Source organism: Mercurialis annua, linkage group LG5 (assembly GCF_937616625.2).
Source record: "Mercurialis annua linkage group LG5, ddMerAnnu1.2, whole genome shotgun sequence".
NCBI classification, from domain to species: Eukaryota; Viridiplantae; Streptophyta; class Magnoliopsida; order Malpighiales; family Euphorbiaceae; genus Mercurialis; species Mercurialis annua.
The window spans coordinates 2,538,067-2,563,171 of record NC_065574.1 but is presented as its reverse complement, the minus strand read 5'-3'; the positions used below and the strand labels follow the sequence as shown (position 1 = coordinate 2,563,171).

Here is a 25,105-nt window from a genome sequence, read left to right as displayed (position 1 = left end):
TACTCAATTTAAACAGTATAAGCTTCTATCTTATTTGACTTCTGAGACGAGGTTCCGTTCACCCCTGTCTACATTGAAAGTGAGTATCCTTTCTTTCGAAGCGAATCTCTCATATATTAAAGAAAGGCAAATCGAGCTCAGGTTGCTTTTTTTATTTTTATTTTTTCTTCTTTTAATTTTACGGTAACACATTTGTGAATATAAAATCTATAAATTTTATTAAATTTACAAGTTGTAAAAACTATCGCGTCAGAATCAAAACATCCATACATAAAAAAAATTAAGCACTTGCCACAATAAATATAAGCTGATAAATTTTAACCACGTCGAAATAAATTTTTCAATTTGATTATGTTTTTTTTGTAAAAAAAAAAAACTAGTAGATTAAAACAGTATACTTAATCCCTATCATTATCATACAAAGTATCAAATTCTTGATTTTCATGGTCAATACAAAGTTCCATTTGGCTTACAATAAAACTCAACATCATGTATATTAGCCCTGAATTAGGATGCGTTTTGTCATGTGCAATAAATCTATGAAGAGTTTCATTAATCTCCACAAAACTAAAACCAGGAGATTTTCTCACCCCTTTCTCCTCCATGACTTTTCTCATATTTTTCGCCTCATCCCATCGTCTCCCAGTTGCGTAGACATTCGACAATCCAATGTATCTACCGTCATGGTATGGCTCTAGCTCGATGAGCTTCCTTCCTATTATTTCAGCAACGTCTAACTTTCCGTAGCTCATACATCCATTGAGCAGAGCCCCCAACATTGAAGCAGTTGGCTCAATTGGCATTTCACATACAAATTTATATGCCTCTTCTATTTGACCCGCACGCGCCATAACATCCACAATACAAGCATAATGTTCAATTTTTGGAGTCATGCCGTGTTTCACAAGACAATCAAAGAAATGCCAAGCTTCTTTTACTAATCCGCCGTGAGCACAAGCGTGCATTACGCTCAAGTATGTAATCTCATCCGGCTTAACTCCAACCACATTCATTTCCTTAAGCAAATCAAGCGTTTCTTTAACTAAACCGTGAGTTGCAAGTCCTCCAATCATCGCATTCCAAAGTAGAACATCACTCTTTTCCACACGAACCCCCCGAAATACATCAAACGCCTCATCAATCGCTCCACATTTAGCATACATATCGACAAGAGAAGTTCGCAAAACTAATGTCATTGGCAACTTATTATCAATAACATAATTATGCATAATCCTCCCTTTATCAAGAGCACCCAAATGAGCACAAGCACACAACACACTAACCATAGTAACCTCATTCGGTTTAGGACCCGACACAAGCATTTTATCAAATACCACCATAGCATCTCCATAAACCCCGGTCTTAACATACCCATCAATCAAAGAACTCCACGACAAAACATCCTTTTCAGGCATTAAATCAAATACTTGACGCGCTAAACCCATATCTCCACACTTCGCGTAGCCATCCAGCATCGAATTCCACGAAACCAAATTCTTGAGAGGCATTTCATCAAACACCTTCCGTGCATACAAAATTTCACCAAAAGAACCATACATATGAATCAAAGAATTCGAAACAAACCTATCTGACTCAAACCCGTGTTTTAAAACATATCCATGGATAGAAAACCCTAATTCTTTGTTCAAAAGGCGAGAAGCTGCCTTAACAAGAAAAGGAAATGTTAAATAGTCAGCAAAGACACCAAATTTAAGCATTTGCATAAAACTAGAGACTGATCCATTTGGGTTTTTGCTGATTGAGTAGCCTCTAATTACTGTATTCCAATTAAAGATTGTTGGGTTTGAAAGAGAAATTAAAACCCGGTACGAGTAGTTTATGTTTCTTGAATCGGATAGTGCAGTGAAAGAAATAAATCTTGACGTAAAATATTCATCTTGAGATAGGCCTAACGTGAATATGAGAGCGTGAATTTGATTTAGCTGTAACATTGACTTGCATTTGTCGAGGATGGTGATTAACTTGGAGTTCGGTGTGTGATTTTGACGGAGTAATGGTGCATACATTTAGAGTGTTGGCCTTGCTGAACTAAGGTAAACTTTCAAGAAATGGAGGGAATGGGCAAAAGTTGATTTGAAGTTGAATAAAGGGTCATTTTACCCCTTAAATTTTGGTACAAAGTACTCCCTCAAACTTGGCATTTGGATTTATTTCATCCCTTTAAATGTGGTGTTAGAAAATGATGGAAAGAGTACGATACAAATTGAAGTCGAAGTGGCAGAAAATTATTGGACAAATGGAAGTGAAAAGGTAAAATGAGCGAAGATGTCAAGTTTGAGGATACTATTTTTCAAAATAGTAGATAAAATGATTTAAGCATCATATACAAGTTGGAGTTAAGATAAAAAAAATTATTGAACAATATAGAGCTGAAGGGGTAAAACGAGTCAAGTCGCTTATTTTTTGTGTTTTTATTCAGAATTATGAGTTTAACCTTATTTGATATTTTATACTAAATTCGAGAGGTTAAATGAAGTTTTTATTGATTTGAAGCTATTATTCAGTATTTATTACATGAATAATTAATAATGGATATTTTAAATTGTTGAAATTAAAAACATATATTGAAAAGAGTAAGTATTATATTTACAAAAAGGACTTGATGCACTCAGAATAGGGGTGTGTATAATTAACCGAACCCGAAATGTTAGAAATTTTTAAAACCGAACCGAACTATATTAAAATCGAACCAAAAGCGAACCGAAATAATATTTCGGTTCGGTCGGTTATTTCGGTTAACCAAAATAACCAAATTTTATTAAAATTTATTTATTAAAAAATAAAATAAAAAATAAAAAATAATAATTTTAATACTAATTTATAATTTAAATACAATTTTAGGAATTTTAGTAACTAAATTTTAAAAAAATTACAAAATTACCTTAATTTTTTTAAAAAAATTATAAAAATAACAAAACTAATATATATAATTCGATTATTTCGGTTGGTTCGGTTAACTCGGAAATTCCATAGCCAAAACCGAACCGAACCAAATTACCAAATTTTTTTAAAATAAAAACCGAAACCGAACCGAATTAACCAAAAACCAAACCAAATTAAAATTTCGATTTGATTCGGTCGGTTAATTCGATTTTAACCGAATACTACACACCCCTAACTGAGAACTAGAGATATTCTTGAAAAGCATCTTGACAAGATGGCATCACAAATTCAACAATGTGAAATGCAAAATTCTGTTTTCATCAAAATGAATATGATTTTCTTAAAAGAGTGTAGTAGTAGGTGAGCTACTTCTTCTTCTTCATCACCTTAGCCAAATCTATTGGTGGACCACTTAAGTCTTCCATTTTGAAACTAAAAATGGGCTCATAGTTTAATAATTTATGTGCTAGACCTACTAGCTAGGTTAACCGTAATCTTTGTTTTATTACCTAAATTTAGGTGTGAACTTAATCAAAATTCCATTTGCTTATGTAATCAAGTTATGGATTATAATTATTTTAATTTCATTTCAAATTCTCAATATGTGTGTTATGTTAGTAGCTGACTCTTTCTTTACATTCTGGTAGAATAACTACACTTACATTCATAATATTTTCTTTTAAAAAAAGGGTTTAAGGATGTAAAATATTTCAAGAGCAAACGTTAAATTCCACTTATTATTTCAGAAGTAATACCTTTAATTTAGTCTAAATTCCAAAAGTAAAAACAAAGGAGTGCTTAATTAATCAAACTTCTTATGTTTTTTGCTTTCAAAAATATCCCTCTTTTTCTAATCTTTTTATTTATATCCTAAACTTTCAAAACCGTTAACTTTCAGTTTCAATTGTATCCATTTTCTAAATCGAAGTTTTTTCACTTAAAAAAGTTCAAAATGTCCTTTGCAAACATGTTTCAATTTTTAGTACTTTTTAAAGTTTTAAAGGCTTACTTGGATTATGTGTCAAATGTGAAAGACATATCTTAAAAAAAATAGAGTAAATAAATGCTAACACGAAAAAACATGTACAGTTGAAATTGAAAATTAAAATATAATATAAAATGGAGGATTTTTAAAGTTTAGAATATAAATAAAAAAAATAAAAGCTATGCCTATATATGACTAAGATGACGCACAATATTAGTAATGATGTGGTAATCGCTTATGAATATATCACATCATATGCAATAATTTTAGAGACAAAACATAGAATACAGTATAATTGATGAATTGGTTTGTCTATGACAACACATTAAATAATGTGATAATATTTCAAAATTTCATCTACTTTTGGCTTTGTTTGTCAATGGAAGGAAGACTCAAATTGAAAATTTTGTAGTTAAATGATTAAAATAGATTGATAAAGACAGCATTTCCATGTCAATTATATATGGATCATACGAGCAATTGCATTATTCAGGTTAGCAGCTCCACAAAACATTCAGTCCCTAATTACTTGTTGACATGGACGTGCATTAATAATTTTAGGGACATAAATTTTATAGAGCATCAAATTATGAGCTATTTTGGTGGGGAATTTATCCTTGAGGTGAGTAATAAATCTTTTATTTACAAATAATTATTTAAATTTAATATAGTTTGATAACATTTTAAAAATTAAATTAAAAATTCCATTACCATCTAGAAGAAGATTTTAATTATGCAAGATTAAATAAATATTTTTAAAATTGATTGATTGACAGTACCATGTATTAAAATATTAACAATTATATATAATATTACACAAAATTAAAAATAAGTAATCAATGATGTCATTTATTGTGAAATCTTAATAATTATTTTTATGTTTTAATTTATCAAATTATTTTTATTATTTATAGACTTATTGAAAAAGATTATCAAAAAATTTTAATGTAAGGAAATACCTTTCTCAATTTTAAAACATGAATTAAAGTTTTAGAGGGGGGTTAGAGAAAGAAAGCAGTGAGACTTGAGAGTTCTAATTTATATTTTGTTTTTTGAAAACAATCATCAATCATAATAAACTAAATCTGAAGTAGTTATAAATGTAACATATTCAGAAACGTCCGTGAACTAATCTTGATGTTCCGGAAAGAAACCATAACGCGCTAACATGTGCGTTATTTAATTCATAATTTATCTAATAAATACAAAAGATAAATTAACTGTTTGGCTAAAAAAATACGGCCGTCACTTAAAACATTACCATTGATCGAGTTTGAATTTAATATGAATGATAGCCGCCAAGGCGCCAAAGCGTCGGCAACAATGTCGGTCTAATTCTTCAACCAAGTTAGAGCATCTCTAATTCTCATCAGTTTAGCTGTCCAAGCTGAAAACAGACCACGAATACCAATTTGACGAGCCTGGTATTCCCCCTTCCTTTAACAATTTATTCAACAGGAATTTCATACAATGTTTTAAAAAAAATAGGCCAAATGTTATAAAAAGGCCAAACCTTTCATAAAAGTTTCACAAAAGTCCTGACCTTTCAATTTTATCGATTTTGGCCAAAAACAAATTATTTGGTTTCAATTGTGGCCAACTCTCAATTTGATTTCAATTTGCCTATGTGACGCCTATGTGGCATGCCAAATATTGAAAGGTCAGGATTTTTGTGAAACCAAATAATCCATTTTTGGCCAATATCGACAAAATTGAAAGGTCTGGACTTTTGTGAAACCAAATAATCAGTTTTTGGCTAAAATCGACAAAATTAAAAGGTCAGGACTTTTGTGAAACTTTTGCGAAAGGTTTGGCCTTTTTACAACATTTGGCCAAAAAAATATGATGAAGAACTGAAGGTAACATAATGATATATAGCCAGCCCATCCCTAACTTTAATCCGATATTTGAGAGAGGCTTTAGCTGAAATTCGGGTTAAGGCCCATCTAAAATAATTCACAACTTTGTGAGATGTAAATCACTATTTAATATGAATACTAGTGTTTCCGTTTAAATTTTTATTATCAAAATCCACATAACATAAAATGAACTAGATAAACTTTTAATTTACATAAGCAACTCAAAAACCACTCATAAATGAATTATATTTGTGGGTTGTTTGTGGTGTATGAGATAATAATTAGAATTGTGGATTGGCATACTACAAAAAAAGATTAATTTTCACATTATATGGTGATTTAAATCTCATAAAATAGTGAGTTATATTGTCGTGTCACTATTCTGGCATATAGCTCACTTTTTTGAATCAGGAAATTGATCGGTATTTCAAAACATAAAAAAATTATAAAATGTGTTTTTAATTGTCAGTTAAATAAATTCATGACAAGATTGAATAATACACTAAAGTTAATAGTTTTTTATTTATATAAGTATCCCTAAAAATGGCATCAATATTTAGAGGTAAAGATCAAATATGAATAAAGTTTATGTATTTTAAAAAAATTGTATATAACCAATGGGAGTTGGTCTAAATGGTAAGCGGCTTGGTATCGCTTAAGCAAGGTCTCGGGTTCGAGTCCTTGTAAATGCAGAAAATTCCCACTGGCAGACTCACCCACCATGCCAGGTGCGCGACGCGGGTCGGATCCGGATTAGTCAGGGCGAAGCCTTGGAAACCGGATGGGCTTACCAAAAAAAAAAAAATTGTATATATTTTAGAAAATTTAGGAATTTAAATAAAATCAACTGTTTAATAAAATAAAAAATTATAAAAATTTGCGGATTTAAAATTTCATTATCTTTTATTGTTCATTTAAAATTTCACTTAATAATATGCAATTTCTTTTATGGGTGTTAGATTATTATAATTTGTTATTATTCGAAATTTATCTCTTATTATTATTATTTTTGTGCAATCATTTTTTATTTTATTTTTGATAATTGGGGAGGAGGGAGCGCTTGTGGGAGAATTTGAACCCACGACCTTGACATTTACTATCCAGCTTTTATACCATTTAAGACAACTCATTGGTAATCATTTTTTATTAACCGAAAAGATTTTTTTTTCTAGCAATATTTTGAACTTCGATTTTTTTTTATTCTAACTCTGATTTTTATATTCAAGTATTTTTAAGTTTTATAAATTTAAAATCTACAAATTTTGCTAAATCTAAAAATTCTAAAAATCCGGTAAGATAAAGTAGCCATATATACCAACGAACTATAGCTCAAATGGTACAACCGTTCGATAGTAAACTGTTAAGGTCGTGAGTTCAAATCTCCTTACAAGGATTTCTCTCTCTAATTATAAAAAAAAAAAAAAAAGTAGCCATGTATAGCCAACTAGCCAAGTGCCAAAGCAAGGGGCTGAGACAATATGGTCAGCCGAAGTACTGCAATGTTAGCCCCACAAACAGCACGCTCTCTTTAGCCAGACGCTCTATTTATACCGACTATACATATACATAGAAATCAATAACAGAATGAAAGTTGTAAAGCATCATCATCAAAAATAAAGCAGAATCTCATAACTAAGCTCGAATTTCTGCACAGTAAACTCGTACAATAACGTGTTTAACATAAATATTTTTATATAAACCTAATTCGTCGCACAACATTATAAACTACTTCTTTATTATAGACACGTGACAATTATAACAAGTAATGAATATTGCATTAATTCTAATTAACATACTTTCAATTAATATGATATTCATTAATTGATTATTGTCACGTGTCACGTCTTAAATGAATAGTTCTTGATATTACATGTTGAATTAGATTAATGTAAGAATCTATCTCTTTGGAGTAATCCTGCTTAATTATACTGATTATATGTCCAAAATATCCTTGACAGGCCATCATTGCTGCTTCCTCGAAGCTTTTTCATTTCTTTAATTACGTTTAAAGAAAAAGATAAAGCAAATGATCAAAAAAATAAAAAGATAAAGCAGAGGTGATGATTTAATCAGAAATATTAACTTGTATCCGTCACACTATTGATGGCATTTTCACCTGAACCACCACTATCCACTATGCCTGAAAATCTTTGGCAAAACAAAACTATGCCTGAAAACAATCCTATTGATTTCCGTGCCCCGCCGCCATCTCCGGTCGCCTCAGGTCGGAGATCTTCTTTCGCCAATGACGACGTGCTGGCTGAATTTCTTGAGCACTCCCTACGAGTTCCTGATTTAGTATTGCCTGACAATATATTCCCTAGACAAAAGATTCTTGAAACTCCTCCAAGAATTGATTTACAGTCATTATTAATCGATTCTCCTTCGGACCAAGACTCAATTTCCAAGATTCCGGAATCTTTGTCAAGAATTGGGTGCTTTCAGCTTGTTAATCATGGAATTCCAGGTGATTCTGTGAGATCGGTGCTTGCATTGGCTGCCGGAATATTTAGCTTGCCGCCGGAGAAAAGGGCGGTGGCGACAAGGTCGCCGGAAAAGCTTTACGGGTTTGAGGAAGTTCATGAGGAAGAGAGTGAATTGACGAGTGAAGAGTTCGTGTGGTGTAGAGATGAGAAGTTGAAGTTAGATATGGAGGGAATATGGCCATCAGGATATTCAAATTTCAGGTAAAAAAAAGCGGCATTTTTCTTCATTCTTTTGTAATTAAACGCATTCTAATTTCTTGAAATTATTGAAAAAATAGTAGCTAGAATTTGTTCTTGATTATATTTATATGTGAAGTCATCTAATTGATCGTATTTTTTTATAGATTTTATGCTGATGTTGAGTTGTACTTTTCAATTTTTCTTGTCGGAAGTACTTTTCAGTTATAGTTAGAAAAATGTGTATGCACATATACATATGAATTTATTGTTTAGATTAATGTTTATTACTCGGGTTTAGGTACTTGTTGCTTCCTTTTAATATCATATTGCTCAGGTCATCGTATCCCTTGTTTGGATAAGGGTTTAGATTTAAAATGACTTTTATCATTTTTCACGGTATGTTATCAATAAAATTTCATTTCGCATCTCCAACTTGGCACTAAAGAAGAGTATAAATTTATGATTTTGAATAAAAATAAAAACATAGTTTGTCAATTTTGAGTCAGTTTACACTCTAATCTGATGTCAGTTTTGATAGTCAAAAATGCAAACTTATCCAAAATTGACAGATCATGAGTGTTTTAATCTGAAAATACGAATTTTGACTCTTTTAATCTCTGATAACATTATTAGAGTGGCGAAATGAAATTTTACCGGGTATGTTACAATCAGCAATACTACTCATTTAGCTATACATCAATGGTTATTTTTTCTTCAAGTTGGTGTTTGAATTTATGCAGTGATAAAATGGAAACTCTAGCATCAAAAATGGAGAATGTGGCAGTGAAAATTCTTCAAGTAATTCAAGAAAATTGTCAGGTAAAACATGATCGAAACGACGATAGAACGCAGAGCCAAGATCTTGTTGGATCAGTATGCTACCTTAACAAACATAAGCAGAAGATGTGTAATGAGGGATCTGCTGATTCTTTAGGATATGATATTATCAGAATGCTAATAAGAGGAAATGATTACAGTCATGCACTGTGTTTTCATGCATGTGATGGATGTTCAGAGTTACATGTTTACTCCAAAAAAGGTTGGCTATCTTTTTGCCCTGATAAAGATGCAATCATTGTCACCATTGGTGATCAATTGCAGGTAACTTTTCAACCCTTCTCCTGAAAATGCTGGAGCACACCATAACTAGACTTGTTCATGGGTCCGCCTAGGCCCGTATGTCTTGGGCCGTATTTGGACAGTTAATTTTGTCTCAAGTCCGTTCCGAATCCGAACATGTCATGAACTCTAATTTTTATGAACAAACTCATATTTTCATTACTATATAATTTCTTGTATAAACCTAAAGCTTGGTCTGAACCCGCATATATATAGTGAGCCAGACTTTGGCTGTAAATATGAAATCTAAATCGGGCTCAGGCCAGACTTGAACTTACGTAAAAAAAATTATAAAACCATAGTCCATGAACATATTTAAACTCATCATTATACATTCAGGCTATTCAAATCTGACATGTTTGAACCGGATCTTAACATTTAATTTTGCTTTAAGCTTTGTCCGATTTCAAATCCGTAATAAATTCGTTTGTTTGTATACGAATTCTGACTTTTATAATTAATTAAATTTTGATGTAAATTTGAAAAATTTATATTTGAACCCGTATAATGTAATATATAAACTGTATATATTAAATATGAAATAGATATAAACCGAACTTGAATTTATATTTTAATTTTTTTTTAAAATATCATTTTGCTGTTTATATATTTTAATATTCCTGTTTGACATTTCCGTTTTCGTACTATATAAACATCCAGGGCCGGCCTTAGATGAAATGAGGCCCTAGGCGGAGTCTGTTTAACACGTATAAATAAATATTTAATTTTTTAATAATAATAGATTTTTTTTACAAATAATAAAAATATATTACATGTAAATTATTATACTAAAATAAATACATAAAAAGTTCAAAACATAATTATAATTATAATTTTAAATGCTATATATATTTCTAAATTAATAATTAAAAAATAATGATAAAAACTACAAACACTAGTTTGTAAAATATGTAACGTAATTAGGAGAATATAAAAAACATTTTGAGAAACAGTAGAAATGATATATATATATATATATATATGGAAAAATGTTTAAAAGTAATAATTTTTATTAAGGTAATTTCCATTAAAATTATCTTGATTTAAAGATTTGGTAAAAGTTAAGGCTTTTAATAAATTTTCATCGACATTATAAAATATATTAAGATTTGATACCATTTAAAATAACTATATTGACATTTTAATTTCACTAAAAGAAGATATGTTAGACTTTTAATTAAGGTATAATAAATTATAAGTGTATAAAAATTTTATGAGGCCCTAATAATTGTGAGGCCCTAGGCCTAGGCCTTAGTGGCCTAGCCCTAGGGCCGGGCCTGTAAACATCAATCAACATTCCTTTAAGAAGAAAATTGGCAAGCTAATGATTTTATCTCTATGTTTGTTGCAGAATCTAAGTGGTGGGCAGTACAGGCATGTGTTAGGAAGGGCAATATTCAAGAGTGAAGAAAATGACTGTATGTCAATGGCTTTTCTCTACTCTCCTCCAAGGAAAACCACCGCCACCGCCACTGCCGCCCCGGCCACCGTCTCTACTGCCAAACAGAGAGAGGGAAAGACTATTTCCCTTAGGCAACAAGTTATAGTGGCAATATTTTTGACTCTTATATACCACTTTCTGGTTTATGTTTATACCAAAGTTTGATGTAAATAATACATAATGAGCTACATTACTTCTGTTTATTAAATTGTCATTAAATCCTTTCCAATTTGAAGTAAAATGATTTATACGGAAATTTCTTGTTGTCCTTTATTAATTTCAATTATAATGAAAAATTAATTTCATTTTTATTTAATAATTCATTCGACATAAACATATAACTAAAGTAATAAAATTGAAAGATTGGAGTTACAAAATAAATCAAATAGTAACTATATTCATTTAAAAATAAATTCCACATTATTGTCAAGAATATGTTTGAACTAAAGTAGTGAAATATGAAAAAAGATTATAAAAAAGGAATAAAGTCTCAAACTGGATTTAGAAAAAATCAATGTCTATTATTTGCTTTTTCGGATTATATTTACTCTCCTAGAACTGGCTATGAGCCGGTTTGGTCCGTGAACCGACCTGATTAAATCGATATAAAACCGGTCAAACTCTGAATCAGACCAAAATCGGCCCATAACTGTGAGGAGGGCGGTTTCAAGTTTCAACCCGTTTATTATTAAATAATATTTCAAATGCCTATTATATATATAAATGATCATTTTTAAATATATCATACCATATAAACTATATATAATTAATTAATAGATTTTATTCTTTTTTATATTTTAATCAAATATTTATCTTTTCTTTTATATTGGTTAATTAATTATAAATCATTAAAAATATCAAAAAAAAATCTACATTTAGTTGAATGACATTTAATTTATTATTTAATTTTATATATAAGTCAAATATTTGTCTTTTTTTCTTTAATTACTTCTTAACTCTAAATCATTAATGATATCAATTATATATTCATACATATATAAGTTGCAATCAAGTGAAGTTCACGGTTTGGGTATTTTAATTTAATTTAATATTAAAATTTTGGTTTTTAGTTTAAACAAATAATATACTTTTTAACCGTTCGGAATGTGAACCGGCTATTTCTAAACCTCCCCAAAACGTCCGACGAGCAGTTACGATCCGGTTCCAAAAAAAATTGAACCCTAACCGCATGATTGTGAACCGTGGCGAACTCTATCCTCTTCAAACATCACAACACAAACACTAAGTATGCCACTAATTTGCTATGTAAATAAGGTGCAAATCTGGCTTATAAATCTATTTTTTTTTAGCCTACCTTTTTGGCAATAAGTTAACACTAAATTGTTAATAAATGTAAGTTAAATATGGTAAATTATAATCTCAATCAGCCAAGAAAATCAGCAAAAGACTGAATGAATGCATATCTTTATTTGGTTAAATTCTAATTTATAATTAGACTATGATAGTGTCAGAAGCCAAATTGGAATTTAGTTTTCAAATCACTATGACTGAATGAATGCATATCTTTATTTGGTTAAATTCTAATTTAAAATTCATTTTATTTAGTAATAAAATTATTTCATAAAAAAATATTAAATTTTCTACTGACCTGCTCTGCCATAGAAGACCCCGCACTGACACTCAACACTAAAACCTCTTTTTAAAGGCAGAGGCAGAATCAATCATAAAACCCAGTCAAAAATCTTTGATAATCAGCAATGGATTCTCCCGCTGAATTCACGCTTGCTGAGGTACACCAAACTTCAAAAATCTATCACTTTCACCTCATAATCTGCTAACTTTTACACTTACAAAGCTTCAAAATTTATCTCTTAAATTGCATGTTTTTATCTGTTTATGTTATTTGGAGTTGATGATTGATTAGTTTTATTTAATGGGCTGCTCTTATATATCTTGTTCATGTCTTTGATTCATAGTTTATTCAAAAACTAATTCATAGCCACTGTTTTTTTAAGGTAGCTTCAAAAAGATTGTTAATTTGGCAGAAAAAATGAAATGATTCTTATCAATTAAACCCTATTAGCTGTCAAAATTTCATATTATGAGAAGATTGGCATGATTTGAAAGTTTAAAAAATGCCATTTTGACCGTCGAATTATAGCTCAAATGGTATAAGCGTTGAACAACATTATGCGGAAGTTTAAAATGCTGTGTTTTTATTTGTCTAACTTGCTTGTGTGTGTATTGCATTTTGTGGAAGATGGTAGAAATGGAAAATATTTACAAGGAGTTAGGAGAAGAAACACTAGATTTCGAGTTTTGCAAGAGGCTTGCTACTACTTTTAGGTAATGTTTCAATCTGAATAAATTTTCTATTATCTCAAAAATTTATAACCTTTCTCGAATTTTGTTAATAAGACAGTGTTTTATATGTTTCAGTTTTGCAGCAAATCGCGCTGGAAAGCCGGCGATAACATGGGAACAGGTTTTGCTTTGTAACTTTTTTCGTATGTTCCCTTTAATATTATGGGCGAGTTAGGATTATCTTATATCTCGCTCTTCTCGTGTTCTAGGTGCAAAGTTGGTTTGAGGATAGGCAAAAGGAATTGCAACCTATGGTCTCTCCTTCACCTTTGGCTCTGAAATTATTCGTTGATCTTTCTAATAATAGTTATTCCAGCAATGCACCTGAAAGTTCTCAAAAGCCTGAAGGTCGTCCGTTTAACTAACGTTAAAACACTATGATTAAGATGCTTTGCATATTATGTTAAGTATTTTCTTCCTTTAAATTCAACCATTTGGCATGGCATCTTCATAGTACAATATAAAGTCATTTTTATAGTCTTTCTCTAACGAGAAAAAATTGTAGCAGTTTTTCGAATAATACTATCTAATAAGCCTTGGAATTAAGCCTCAAGTCATGCTTAGATGGTGGTACACAATTAGGATTCAGACTCTTGTCAATGACCAGAACTTATTAAATCTATATGAATGGGGTTTAAAATATAGTCACTGAAGACAATGGGAAACCGAGTTGTTCCTATGTTCTTCTAAATATAGCATAAAGGGAGACTATTATCCCGTTATAAAATGCCTCATTGTGTAAAACTTCGATGCAGCAAATTCACCAGCTCATATTTCTGGTGGTACGAGTTACTTTCCATTCTGTAATGGTTAGTTCCTAAATGCATATGTTTATGGAGTTTTATCGTTTTCCATACTGTACTTATATCCTGCAGCGACTTTTCAGTTTTAATACTATGATTTTGCCTGCATAATTTGTAGAAGTCTTTTAGGGTAGTTCAGAAATCGAAATTTCCTGTCTATTTATGGATGGACTTCCCACTCCTCATTGTGTATCCTTTTAAGATTCATTCATAACTTGGCAACTGTCAAAACTTCACAGGTAAAAAGATCACCAATCTTTCAGAGTTGATATTCGAAGCTAGGTCATCAAGAGACAATGCTTGGTGAGACCATAAATTCTAATAAGAACAGACAATCTTTACTTTGATTACCAATCTATTTTAAAGCTACAAATTATTTTCTGATCTCACTTGGTTATTTGTTTAAGGTTCGGGATTTATGTATTTCTTATAATGAACAACATGGAAAATAGCTATACGACGATAGATATTGCCATTTTACTTTATATCTTCAACTTTCTAATAGCATGTATGAAGGATGAATATCTAAGTTACTGGTTGGATTAAGGACGCAATCCTGTACGGCTGTACCCTTAATCTGATTTTTCGTAATAGCTAAGCCTATGATCTGAAAATTCCGTACTCAGAAGTATTGATTTCTCAAATACTGTTAGAGATTGCAGATTTATGCTTGTATTTCATATTTAACCACTCCTTGTAAACTGTGTCCTGCAGGTATGATGTTTCTGCTTTCCTCAATTACAGAGTTCTTTGTAATGGTGAACTTGTAAGAGTATTCTATACTCACATATTTCTTCAGTCATACCATGTTTTCTACAGCTTACAAGGCTTATGTGCATTAGCATTATATGTGTTTGTTTTCTTATTTAATCTCGCTTTCCTCGGGAATTATTTTTTCCCAACCTGAAGAAGATTCTGGATGTGTTTCTGTCGTGCAGGAAGTGCGGACAAGGTTTTCTGGGTTCAGTAATACACACGATGAGTGGGTCAATGTGAAAAGAGCAGTGCGAGAACGATCTATTCCTTTGGAGCCTTCGGAATGTCACAGGGTGCAAGTTGGAGATCTTGTGCTTGGCTTTAGGGTAAGCTCTGATCTTGACGTTAAAACAGAAACATAAATTTTGGAACTTATAGTGCAGCACATTACAAAATCCACAGGCAGATAGTTTAATCCCCATTTTCAGTCATGAATTTTATTCTTTAATTTAATATTTACTTTTAGTAGAATGAAGTATGATAGAATAAGTCTTTCACTGAAAAGAGGCACAAGAGAACACGCATATTTCCATATTTTCACTCATTCTAAGCACTTCCCATCGATAAATCATCATTTTGTTTGGTAAAGCCAACATGTGATTCTTTTATCTTTTCATTGCTTTCTAATGAATCACCTATTAACTGCTGTTCGATCCTTAATATTGGTCATACTAACAAGCAAAATAAGATACAGTTACGAGCTAGTACTGGAATTGAGTAGAGGCGCACACTTTTTGATGCTGAAGATTTTTTTTCCTCTCAATTAGGTTTGTTTTTATTAGCTTTAATATTTTTTGCTAATGTCCGGTTCACAGGAGCGCCAAGATCAAGCAGTCTACTGTGATGCGCATGTTGTGGGAATCCATAGGCGACAACATGACGAAACTGGCTGCAAATGCATCTTTGTGGTTCGCTATGACCAGGACAGCATGGAGGTAATTTAGTTCCTGCAAGCTTACTCTGTCTTTACCAGCTACGTTGATATCATTTTTTCCTTCGCTATTTCCAAGTTCCAAGAGAACATTTTGCCTGTTACGTATCTCCTGAGTCCTGATTATGTTATTATGTGCAATAACAGGAAGCTGTTCACTTGGAGAGGTTGTGTTGCAGACCAACGCAATAGATTTCTTGGACTGCTGAATTTCTCCAAGAGAAAGACGGGTTAACCTTTTTTACGGTTACTGAATTATAGATCTTTTACACTTCGATTACCATTATTTCATTTTTCTAACAACGGGAGGTTACTTAATGAATTCAGACGAATTATTGCTTATGTGGCCAACGGAAAATTATATTGCATTCAACTTTTATGTTGCCATATAGGCAATTAACGGCCGAAATTGCTATAGTAACCTCTTGTTTTGGAGAATTGATAGTTGAGTTGTCAAAATATAAAAAATTAATGGCGTAATCATCTAAAGATAATTCACATTGTCGACCTTCACTTATGGCCCAAATTTACAAAATCTTTAATTTTGGCCTATTTTTCAGCTTTAGTCTATTCTTATTTGAACAGATGGCTACTGTTGAAGTTGAAAATGGAAAGATAGACTGAAATTAACAATTTTGAAAGTTGTCTATTACAGAAGAAGATCGAAATGAGATATTCTTAGATGATTAAGCCAAAATTAAATAATAATTACTGAAATTTAAAATGCCTATAGTTCAATAACCGTAAATTCTTTTAACCCCAATAAAGGCTCGAGATGATGTATTGTGTTGACCAATAAAGCTCTGTATTGTGTAGTTCAATTCAAATTTTTGAAAGTAGCAAGGCCCTGTTGGTTGGTGGTAGTTGTAAAATTGAGTTTTAACGTAGGATTTCTTGTTCAATGTTATGTTTTTTGAATTGGATTTATGCGGAAATAAAATCTACTGTTAAATTGCTGAAATAAGAAAATTCAAATCCATATAATAATCAGGTTGGTTATATATATAATTGAGCCGGCTAAGCTGGGTTAAGCCGGTTCAACCATGAATCAAAGATCTCACTCTTGCTACCCTGTTCGATTCCTAAAATGAGAGGCACAGCCATAATATAGAAAAATCAGCAATCAACGCTGAGAGGATGATCATGGCTTCTACATTAAATCCTACATTAAAGTGTAATTATTCAAAGGCTATACAAATGTTTAACATCCTCCCTTTAGGCTTCGACCGATCATATATTGGAAGGAGACCATTTCGTACAAATGACGGGCACAACTGAAACCTTCTATACTGTGATTACATTAGAAAAAAAAAAAAGCCTATAGACTCGTCAAAAATTTCTCTAACCTACACAGTAACACTTCAGGAAACCCAGGCGATTGTCTTAGCAGCCAGATGATTATGCAGAGACACATTCGTCAGTCATGAGACTGTTCGGCCATAACAAACCGCTGCAAGATATAGATTCCTTGACCATTTCTCCTGAAGATGCAATCTTAAATATTAGATCCACATACATAAAAACATGAATTAAAGAACAAAAATTGTTAGTCGCACCTTGACATGGGAACTAGGAAAAGCAGACGTTCGAAGTGTCTCCTGTGTTTCATCTAGAGGTTTCTTTCTTGGCACGCTAAGAACAAGTGCAGCCTGGTCCGGAGTTGCTGCAGTTGCTGTGATACGATATCCTTTATTCCACCGACGATGAATGCCTTCGCTTGGATACAGGAAATCCAGTTCCACAACCTGAACCACAAGCTACTCAGTTATTCAATGCTCTCTCTACCAGACAGAATTCAAGGATAAATATCAGAATAAAATATGACCTGCCGTGAGAACCCAGCACCACGGGACATGACAACTCCCCATCTACTCCCTGCGGTGCCCATTGAAGTAATATGGAAGCCTTCTTTCCATTTCTTGTTAATCCATTTATAAGGAAATGACTCACTAACTTTATATGACTGCTGCAAATACTGTGTGCCTGAACTCAAATTTAAAAGAAGTCATTCAAACAAAGCACCTTTCTCGAACAAACCAATTATTAATAGATTTAGACCGACCTTTAGACATTACAACTAATGAGCTTCCGTTAGTAGCTCCAGCTATTGAACTGATATAGTAATTCTTCTCCCAGTGCTCCATTATCCATTCCTTCATAAAAGCCAAATAAGACAGTTTTTGTTATGATGCAAGTTTATAAATTACATACCGCAATAAGAACCAGTAAAATACAATTTCATAATTTTGGGTGATCCTAGCAGACAAGTGCTGCAAGCAAATTAAAGGTTTAAGTATGCACCTTGTGTAGAAAGATTGGTGATATTTCATACACTTGGGCAGTGTAACCAGTACCAGCATCCATAATCACTGCCCATAGATTTTGAGAGGAAGCAATGCTGCTGATAAATAAGCCATCCTCGATTCCTTTTTCAACGTGCTGGGCAAGCCTCACATCGGCCACATTATAGTGATACCTGCAAAGAATACAACACAAGCTTTATACTCTCAAAAGCCATATGACTGCAAAGCAAAATGATCGGATAAAAAAAGACCAGGAAGAAGACAAGATATTGAAAAAGGCGCTTGAAGAGTTTGGATTCATAAAACTCAGATATTTGACAAAATATAGAGATTCACAGTGAAAGGTAAACAAAATATGCCTAATTGTATCAATAAATCAGAGCTAAAAACATCTCAACATATCACTTGTTATACCTTTGCTTCATGGGTCTACGAGCACGGTACACACTGATCCATTGTGTTGCTGGCATGCCCATACGAACCTTCTTCTTTGGTTGTCCATCCTCATCTTCTTCCTCTTCCTCATCCTCTACAGTCAACCGGCCTCTCTTATGACCAATAAGCTTCACACAAACACAAAGGGTCAACTAATAGGATCGTGAGGAGTTAATAGCTATAAAAGACAGGAATATAAATGCACCTTTTCAGCACCGTCTGTGTTAATTGGCCTGATTTCTGGACTTAGACTGAGAATCCCATCGATAATGGAAACACATTTTGCATAATCTGGTTCTTCATCAAACTTTAAGTTCACCACATACTCAATGAACCGTCTAAAAGGCTGAGGACAAAAGCTACAGAGGGCCTCTGGGGATATTGCCATCTTTTTCTTACAGACAAGAAACCCCTTATTCTCTCCCTGAAAACTCCATCATGTTAGAAGGGATTTCATGCACATGCATACATGTGTGGTGTGCATCAGTTTTTGGATGTGTGGCTATAGCAAGTGATTAGGAAATACAGGTTAAGATAGAAGACTAACCTGGTATCCCTGCCAAGGTAAACGGCCTTTGAGAAGGAAAATCAGGGTGTAGGCAAGAGACTCCAAATCATCTCGCCTGCTGGCTGTTCTCCCTAAATGGGCATGCACACTAGCGTAACGAACTGTTCCTCTGTTACAGCAATGTAATTATTGTCAAAGTAATAAAGAAATTAAAACAGCACATACAATGTGGGTAAGGAAATACATACTAATATTTTAGAGAAAAAATATTCAAAATTAATACCTGAAAACATCAGGCCTCTGGTCATATTCAACATGATGACCACTTGAAGCCTCTCGCCATCTGGTAGCTGATTTGCAGAAGGGATTTCAAATAGAAGGTCATGGGTAAAAACAGTTGACAAAACATCTCTACAAGACTAAAAAAATCAAAAGATAATATGAAATGCAAATTACCTAATCCAAGATCAACAAGAAACAACTTTTTCTCATCGGGAGTTCCTGGAGTTCCAAGAAGAAAATTCTCCGGCTTTATGTCTCCATGAACATAACTGCAAAAAGTTGTGTAATTTGAGATATGATTACTTAACAATCTAAGAACAAGGCAACAAAATACAACTGATTTACACATAACAAACAGCCAAAAAGATGTTTATCTCCCCAATTCACTTGCCATAGGCCCATAGCTAACTAAAGCAAACCATCTTAGCAAAACTACACCCAGGAAAGGGAGCTATAATAACAGGGAAAAGAAAGAAAACAAATTAAACCAAAACTTACCCTCTAGAGTGCATCTTCTCCAGTATTGATATTGCTTCAGCAGCAATGCAGACGACCATTTCAACTGACATTCTGTAATACATAACAATCCCTTGATGTAAGTATCATATATGCACAAAAGGATGGAGCAATAGATAACAAGAAAAGAAAGTAAAAGGAAGTGAACTCACGACTGAGATTTACTATTCCAGAAATCCCACAAGCTTGGCCCCAGCATATCCATAACCTAAGGAAATATAAATTTCTCATTAAAAGTATTCACATTGAAGGGAATGTTAAACCATTAAAAATAGAGTTCCCACAGTTGTGAACCGCAAATAAACTCAATGAGACCATACCATGATATAAAAGTCACCTTGCCGACCCTTGTAGTGCACTCGAGGTATACCATGGCTTCCTCCAAGAAAACTGCACAAATGATAAAGAGAAAAACTGAGTTTAGAAATAGTATTAATATGCAACAACTATGTCAGATAGAACCATCCTCACCTGTATACTTGCCACTCATATGGTGGTCCATAGTTACATCCTTTACTACTTCTATGTTCTAACTTTAAGGCCACCTAAGATGCAAAAAAAAAAATTAGCCACCACCAATTTAGTGAAAATCATCAGATTCAACAATTCAAGAAGCTAGCAGAAACTGCAGTACCGCTACAGCTCCAGGGCCAGTTCTTTCATTTGTACTTGTAGGAGAAACACGTCGACCAACATACACTTGACCAAAGCCACCTTTGCCTAACCTTTTCTCTAATTTGTACAATGGGGAACCTCCAACTTGAACCTGTCGAATCATAAACGATAACTTAAAACTTTATTTGGAAGGAATAACAGAGACTGATGGTGCAGTATTGTAAACAAAAGGTCAAAAGTAAATGCAGAGGACTATCTACCAGGGAATAACTAAGAATGAGAGAGAAGAGGGAAAAAACATCTTGTAAAGCTGTGTGAAAGACACAAACTGCTCGCAAAAAAAAAGAATCAAACTCGGGAGTTACAGCATGTGTTCATGTAGGAAAAACACAAAATCACCAGACTACATTGGAGTCTAAAACATCACTATATTTGAGTCCAACTTAAAACTTTCTCACTTTCTTTTCTTTCATAATGATTAGCTACTGATACTTGATTACTAATATTTTGCTCAGAATACATGAATTCGTAGTTTCCCTATATTAACAACTAAATTTCCAGATAGAATCTAAAACAAATGCACAAGGGAACTGGTAAAGTTAAGATTTGTTCAGATTCACAAAAACTTGCAGCCGTTTAACAAGCTATAGTCTCTTGCAAATTATTAGCATTAGTCAATTGCTTTCCACTTCCAAGAACATAGATTAAAAAAAAAGCACAGTGCTTTACGCAAAAAGATTAGCTATTCAGATTAAAGCTTAAACATTTGAAAGCACTATGCCATATTATTAGACACCAGTAAGAAATTTAACTTTGTATGCCATGTTGAACTCTTACAATATCAAGATCAGGGCCACAAAATTAATTATGTCTAGAAGTAGGGCTAAAGCTTCAGCAAAAGAAACAGGCCTATGAAAACCAAATGTGCATATATATCTACAAAGAAAACCTTTAAGTAACATTACATGACATTAATTAATCTTTAAGTTTCAACAAAAGAAAAACATATCTTAGACCCAAAAAAACAGAGAGATTACCATTGTAAAAATCAAGAATGATAATGAAGCAGTAACATACTAATTGACTGATTGAGTATTAATTTAAGACTTTTGAGAGGTCACATGTTTACGCAGACATAATCCACCCCATTTTGTTCCGAAACAAGAATAGCATAAGCTCTAATAATGCACAAAATGCAGCCATATCTTGTTAAATTAATCTAAAGTCAATACTACTAAAGACACTAAACTACAATCTAAAGGGGTCTTTTTCTAGCAAATTAACATCCAGATAAACTAAAATGAACACTATAACAAGCAAAAATCAAATAAAAACTACAAGAACAAGAATCGAACCGTGTCCGGTAACGGAGCAGTAGCCCCCTCATCTTCAGCAACAAAAGCATTAGCCTGACTCTCCCCACGCTCTCCACCACTATCATCATCATTATCATACATCTCTTTCTCCTCCGATTCCTCCTCCTGTTCTAACTCCCTCTCCTCACCAACAACCACCTCCACCTCCTCCTTCTGCGGAGGCGCCGGTTGATCTCGATCTAGCTCTTCCTTCTCTTTTTCTTTACTAACAACGTTATTATTATTATTATTAAACTCCGGTAACGGCGTCTCAATAGCAGCAGCGGCGGCAGCAGCGCGTCTCCTCCGTGTTCTGGTTGCAATCCCCTCCGCTACCGGTGGCTTCGGTGTCGCTGTTATTGCTCCCCGGCCTTTGCGTGCTCCGCTACGCATTACCGGCATCTTTCATCCTCTTCTCCTTATTTCATCAGCCAGAAATTATCGAAACCCTAAATTTCTTCAAATTCCAAGAATCTCCCTCTAATTGAAAACTAAACAATCTTATGATCAAATTAAATGAAATAACAATAAAATGTGGGGTGAAATTATAAATACAGCTTATATAAGGAGTGAATTTTATTTAATTATTTACTGGGACTGAACAAAAATTAGGGATCGGATTCAAAAGGAGAAGATAGAAGGAGACAGGATACTGACTGTAAAGTACTTTTTTTGCAGGGGAAATGTAATTGAAAATTACAAAAGTGATGACGTGGCGGGATTTGAGACGTTGATGGGGAGATATGTACGTGGGAGATTGACTGGATTGTTTTGGGAATTTATGTTCGGAGAAGAAAAGGAATGGAAAGAAGTGGAAATGACGAGAATGGGGTTGAGGAGATTCTAATTCTTGTGGTCTGTGGTCGTCGGGTTTTCTCTTGGGCTTCTGAGTGAAAGAGCCCATGAAGCTTGATAGGCCTCTTTGGTATCTATTTCAGAGCCCATATGTTCATGGACCGGGTTCGGATCAGGTTTTTATTATTATTTATATAAGTCCAAATCCGGTTCAAACCAAGCCCAGACTTTATATTTTCTAATAAAATCCGTCTCTTACCATCTTTATATGCTGGTTCAAACTTATGTGAAGAATTTAACAATTAAAAGCCTAAACCCGTCTATAAAAATTCGAACTTACTACGAACTCAGGCTCAAACGTGACTTAAAACAAAATCAATTATTCAATCCTGGTCCAAGCAGACATGTTTGGACAAATAGGATCCATACCCAAACCAATATACAGATCTACCGACATCTCGCTTTAAATTTTTCATAAATAAGTCTATATTTCTTCTGCTGTCTATGAACTTCGTCTTCATCTTTGGTTACCACACAGCTTTTCATATTTGTTCAGCCATTATAACATCAGTTTTCCTTCTTTTCACTCTTTGACTTGCCTTAATAATTGGTCCCACAGATATTGCTTTCTTTGCAGTCTATTATTCCATTTGTTTTAGATTTAAGAACTAGCAGCTACCAATAAAAGAACTATACCATTTGATCCTGGCAGTATTATTCTACCGCTTTTACACATTTACAAGCTATTCGCCTTTCAGATTTTGATCTTTGGTCAACTCATGTTGAATTTGACTCATATCCATGTTTTATATTTTTATGTTTTGTTCAAACAAAAATATTGTATTAGTCATTCACAATTATATAAACATGCAAATATTTGTAAGTAATTATTAACAAACATTTTATCTATAAAAAATCATTAACAAACAATCAAATGAGTTTAAAATATATATTTGGGTTCCAACAACCTATAATAAAATTCGCATATTTAGTTTGTTTAAGAGTGTTTATAGATATAAATCTTTTTACTATTTAAAATTCAAGCATCTAAAACATTGATTGAATAATAACTATGAAAAATTATATTTACCTAATTTTTTCTGCTAACGTAATATTTAGTAAATGTTATTTTACTCAACTAACAAAAGCCCGTCTAGCTCAGTTGGTAGAGCGCAAGGCTCTTAACCTTGTGGTCATGGGTTCGAGCCCCATGGTGGGCGTTAGATATATTTTTGATTTCCGAATATTGATTTTCTAGTTTTTAAAGTGCTCCTTAAGTTCTTGGATTGAACATACATACAGCCCCATGAGTTTGATTAATAGTCTTTTCTAGAGGTTTATAATACTTTTCCCAGCCAGCCCAATTTTTCAAAGTTTTGCTATATATCAACTTGGACTTAATTAGCAATTTGCCCCTTCAACTTGTAAGTAATGAGCAATTAATACATAAATTACCTTTATTGGCAAATCAATACACGAACTTGTTAATTATGTATAATTAGCCCATTTTTACAAATTAACTTACAAATTAAGGGGGTAAATTGTCAATTTAGGATACAATTAACTCATAAATTAAAAGGGGATATTGTCAAAATGGGGCAAATTGCCATAATCACTAAGTTCGTGTACTGATTTGCCTATAAAGTTAATTTATATGTTAATTGACCATTACTTATAAGTTGAACGGGCATATTGCCACTTAACTCTATCAACTTGGGTAATTCTCATGTCACTATGTGAGTACTCCAACTATTGATTTGTTTTATTTTAAGGGTTAATTGTAAATGCATGCACAAACTTTACTAATTTGCAATCACAACATAAATTTTGAAAATTGGCAAGTTCAATAATCAACTTTTATTTTTTAGCAAATTGGTACATCGACCAATCACGCAACGACACATGGCGGTATATTACAATATACACGTTAGTGTTTTTCGTATTTGGTGTATCGATTTGCCAAAAGTGTAAAGTTGGTTACTAACATTGCTAAGTTTTAAAGTTTATTTTGTAATTGCAAATTAGGGTAAAGTTCGTGTATGAATTTGCAATCAACCTTATTTTAGTGACCAAATTTTAATTTAATTTATTTTAGTGAAAACTATTATTTTATTTTAAATGAGGTTTTTTCGGCTAAAACGCATACGTGATAGCCAAATTTTGACAAGTGGCATTCTGATTTTGCTAGTTTTATCTTGAAATTTTTTCACATATGCATAATTTCATTTTTAAAGGGGAGTTTTTAGTCCAAATTATGCATACATGACAAGTGTTTAAGTAAAAAATAAAAAATTCGTTTGCCACAAATATTTTTAGCCGAAAAATATCCCGTTGAAATAAAATTAAAATTTAGTAATCAAAATTAGGTGAACATAATGAAAGTTAATGCAATATATTTTCAATTAATTTGGTAAATATAAAAGTTGAAATGCAATATGTTTTGTAAACGGCTTTTCCAAATAAGTACCAAAATGATGAAGAAAATAAATATTAGGAGTACTATTTTA

At 32.6% G+C, this 25,105-nt stretch overlaps 4 protein-coding genes and 1 non-coding gene across 5 annotated transcripts; 3 read left to right on the top strand and 2 right to left on the bottom strand.

The window, feature by feature from the left end:
- Positions 1-337: 337 nt before the first annotated feature.
- Positions 338-2,192, bottom strand: LOC126682418 (pentatricopeptide repeat-containing protein At5g08305). The gene has a single exon (XM_050378101.2). It carries the CDS (start codon positions 2,025-2,027, stop codon positions 399-401), a length of 1,629 nt encoding a protein of 542 aa, XP_050234058.1. The 5' UTR covers positions 2,028-2,192; the 3' UTR covers positions 338-398.
- Positions 2,193-7,817: 5,625 nt separating this feature from the next.
- Positions 7,818-11,230, top strand: LOC126682337 (1-aminocyclopropane-1-carboxylate oxidase). Its single transcript, XM_050377982.2, has 3 exons — positions 7,818-8,435; positions 9,155-9,515; positions 10,885-11,230. The coding sequence occupies exons 1-3, from the start codon at positions 7,852-7,854 to the stop codon at positions 11,137-11,139; spliced, it is 1,200 nt and encodes a 399-aa protein (XP_050233939.1). The 5' UTR covers positions 7,818-7,851; the 3' UTR covers positions 11,140-11,230.
- A 1,345-nt stretch (positions 11,231-12,575) lies between these two features.
- Positions 12,576-16,691, top strand: LOC126680320 (protein SAWADEE HOMEODOMAIN HOMOLOG 1). Its single transcript, XM_050375425.2, has 9 exons — positions 12,576-12,725; positions 13,196-13,281; positions 13,375-13,420; positions 13,509-13,647; positions 14,342-14,405; positions 14,817-14,868; positions 15,041-15,184; positions 15,674-15,793; positions 15,937-16,691. The coding sequence occupies exons 1-9, from the start codon at positions 12,693-12,695 to the stop codon at positions 15,979-15,981; spliced, it is 729 nt and encodes a 242-aa protein (XP_050231382.1). The 5' UTR covers positions 12,576-12,692; the 3' UTR covers positions 15,982-16,691.
- Positions 16,692-16,868: 177 nt separating this feature from the next.
- Positions 16,869-22,592, bottom strand: LOC126680319 (casein kinase 1-like protein HD16). Its single transcript, XM_050375424.2, has 16 exons — positions 21,804-22,592; positions 20,468-20,599; positions 20,305-20,378; positions 20,154-20,223; positions 19,986-20,041; positions 19,816-19,887; positions 19,492-19,586; positions 19,319-19,385; positions 19,075-19,204; positions 18,733-18,951; positions 18,507-18,655; positions 18,091-18,265; positions 17,852-17,942; positions 17,615-17,772; positions 17,346-17,534; positions 16,869-17,270 (listed from the first exon to the last, which is right to left on the bottom strand). The coding sequence occupies exons 1-16, from the start codon at positions 22,203-22,205 to the stop codon at positions 17,211-17,213; spliced, it is 2,139 nt and encodes a 712-aa protein (XP_050231381.1). The 5' UTR covers positions 22,206-22,592; the 3' UTR covers positions 16,869-17,210.
- Positions 22,593-23,745: 1,153 nt separating this feature from the next.
- Positions 23,746-23,818, top strand: TRNAK-CUU (transfer RNA lysine (anticodon CUU)). The gene has a single exon. It is a non-coding gene; the product is annotated as a tRNA-Lys (tRNA).
- The last annotated feature ends 1,287 nt before the right edge of the window (positions 23,819-25,105 follow it).

What these genes read in the sequence shown, in the direction of transcription:
- LOC126682418 (XM_050378101.2), bottom strand. Translation starts at nt 2,027, where the DNA reads ATGTATGCACCATTACTCCGTCAAAATCACACACCGAACTCCAAGTTA.
- LOC126682337 (XM_050377982.2), top strand. Translation starts at nt 7,852, where the DNA reads ATGGCATTTTCACCTGAACCACCACTATCCACTATGCCTGAAAATCTT. An exon ending in TCAGGATATTCAAATTTCAG is followed by an intron (nt 8,436 to 9,154) that starts GTAAAAAAAAGC and finishes GAATTTATGCAG; the next exon opens with TGATAAAATGGAAACTCTAG. An exon ending in CCATTGGTGATCAATTGCAG is followed by an intron (nt 9,516 to 10,884) that starts GTAACTTTTCAA and finishes TGTTTGTTGCAG; the next exon opens with AATCTAAGTGGTGGGCAGTA.
- LOC126680320 (XM_050375425.2), top strand. Translation starts at nt 12,693, where the DNA reads ATGGATTCTCCCGCTGAATTCACGCTTGCTGAG. An exon ending in CTGAATTCACGCTTGCTGAG is followed by an intron (nt 12,726 to 13,195) that starts GTACACCAAACT and finishes ATTTTGTGGAAG; the next exon opens with ATGGTAGAAATGGAAAATAT. An exon ending in ATGACCAGGACAGCATGGAG is followed by an intron (nt 15,794 to 15,936) that starts GTAATTTAGTTC and finishes GTGCAATAACAG; the next exon opens with GAAGCTGTTCACTTGGAGAG.
- LOC126680319 (XM_050375424.2), bottom strand. Translation starts at nt 22,205, where the DNA reads ATGCCGGTAATGCGTAGCGGAGCACGCAAAGGCCGGGGAGCAATAACA. An exon ending in CTGGCCCTGGAGCTGTAGCG is followed by an intron (nt 20,379 to 20,467) that starts GTACTGCAGTTT and finishes TTTGCATCTTAG; the next exon opens with GTGGCCTTAAAGTTAGAACA. An exon ending in GAGAAGATGCACTCTAGAGG is followed by an intron (nt 19,587 to 19,815) that starts GTAAGTTTTGGT and finishes AACTTTTTGCAG; the next exon opens with TTATGTTCATGGAGACATAA.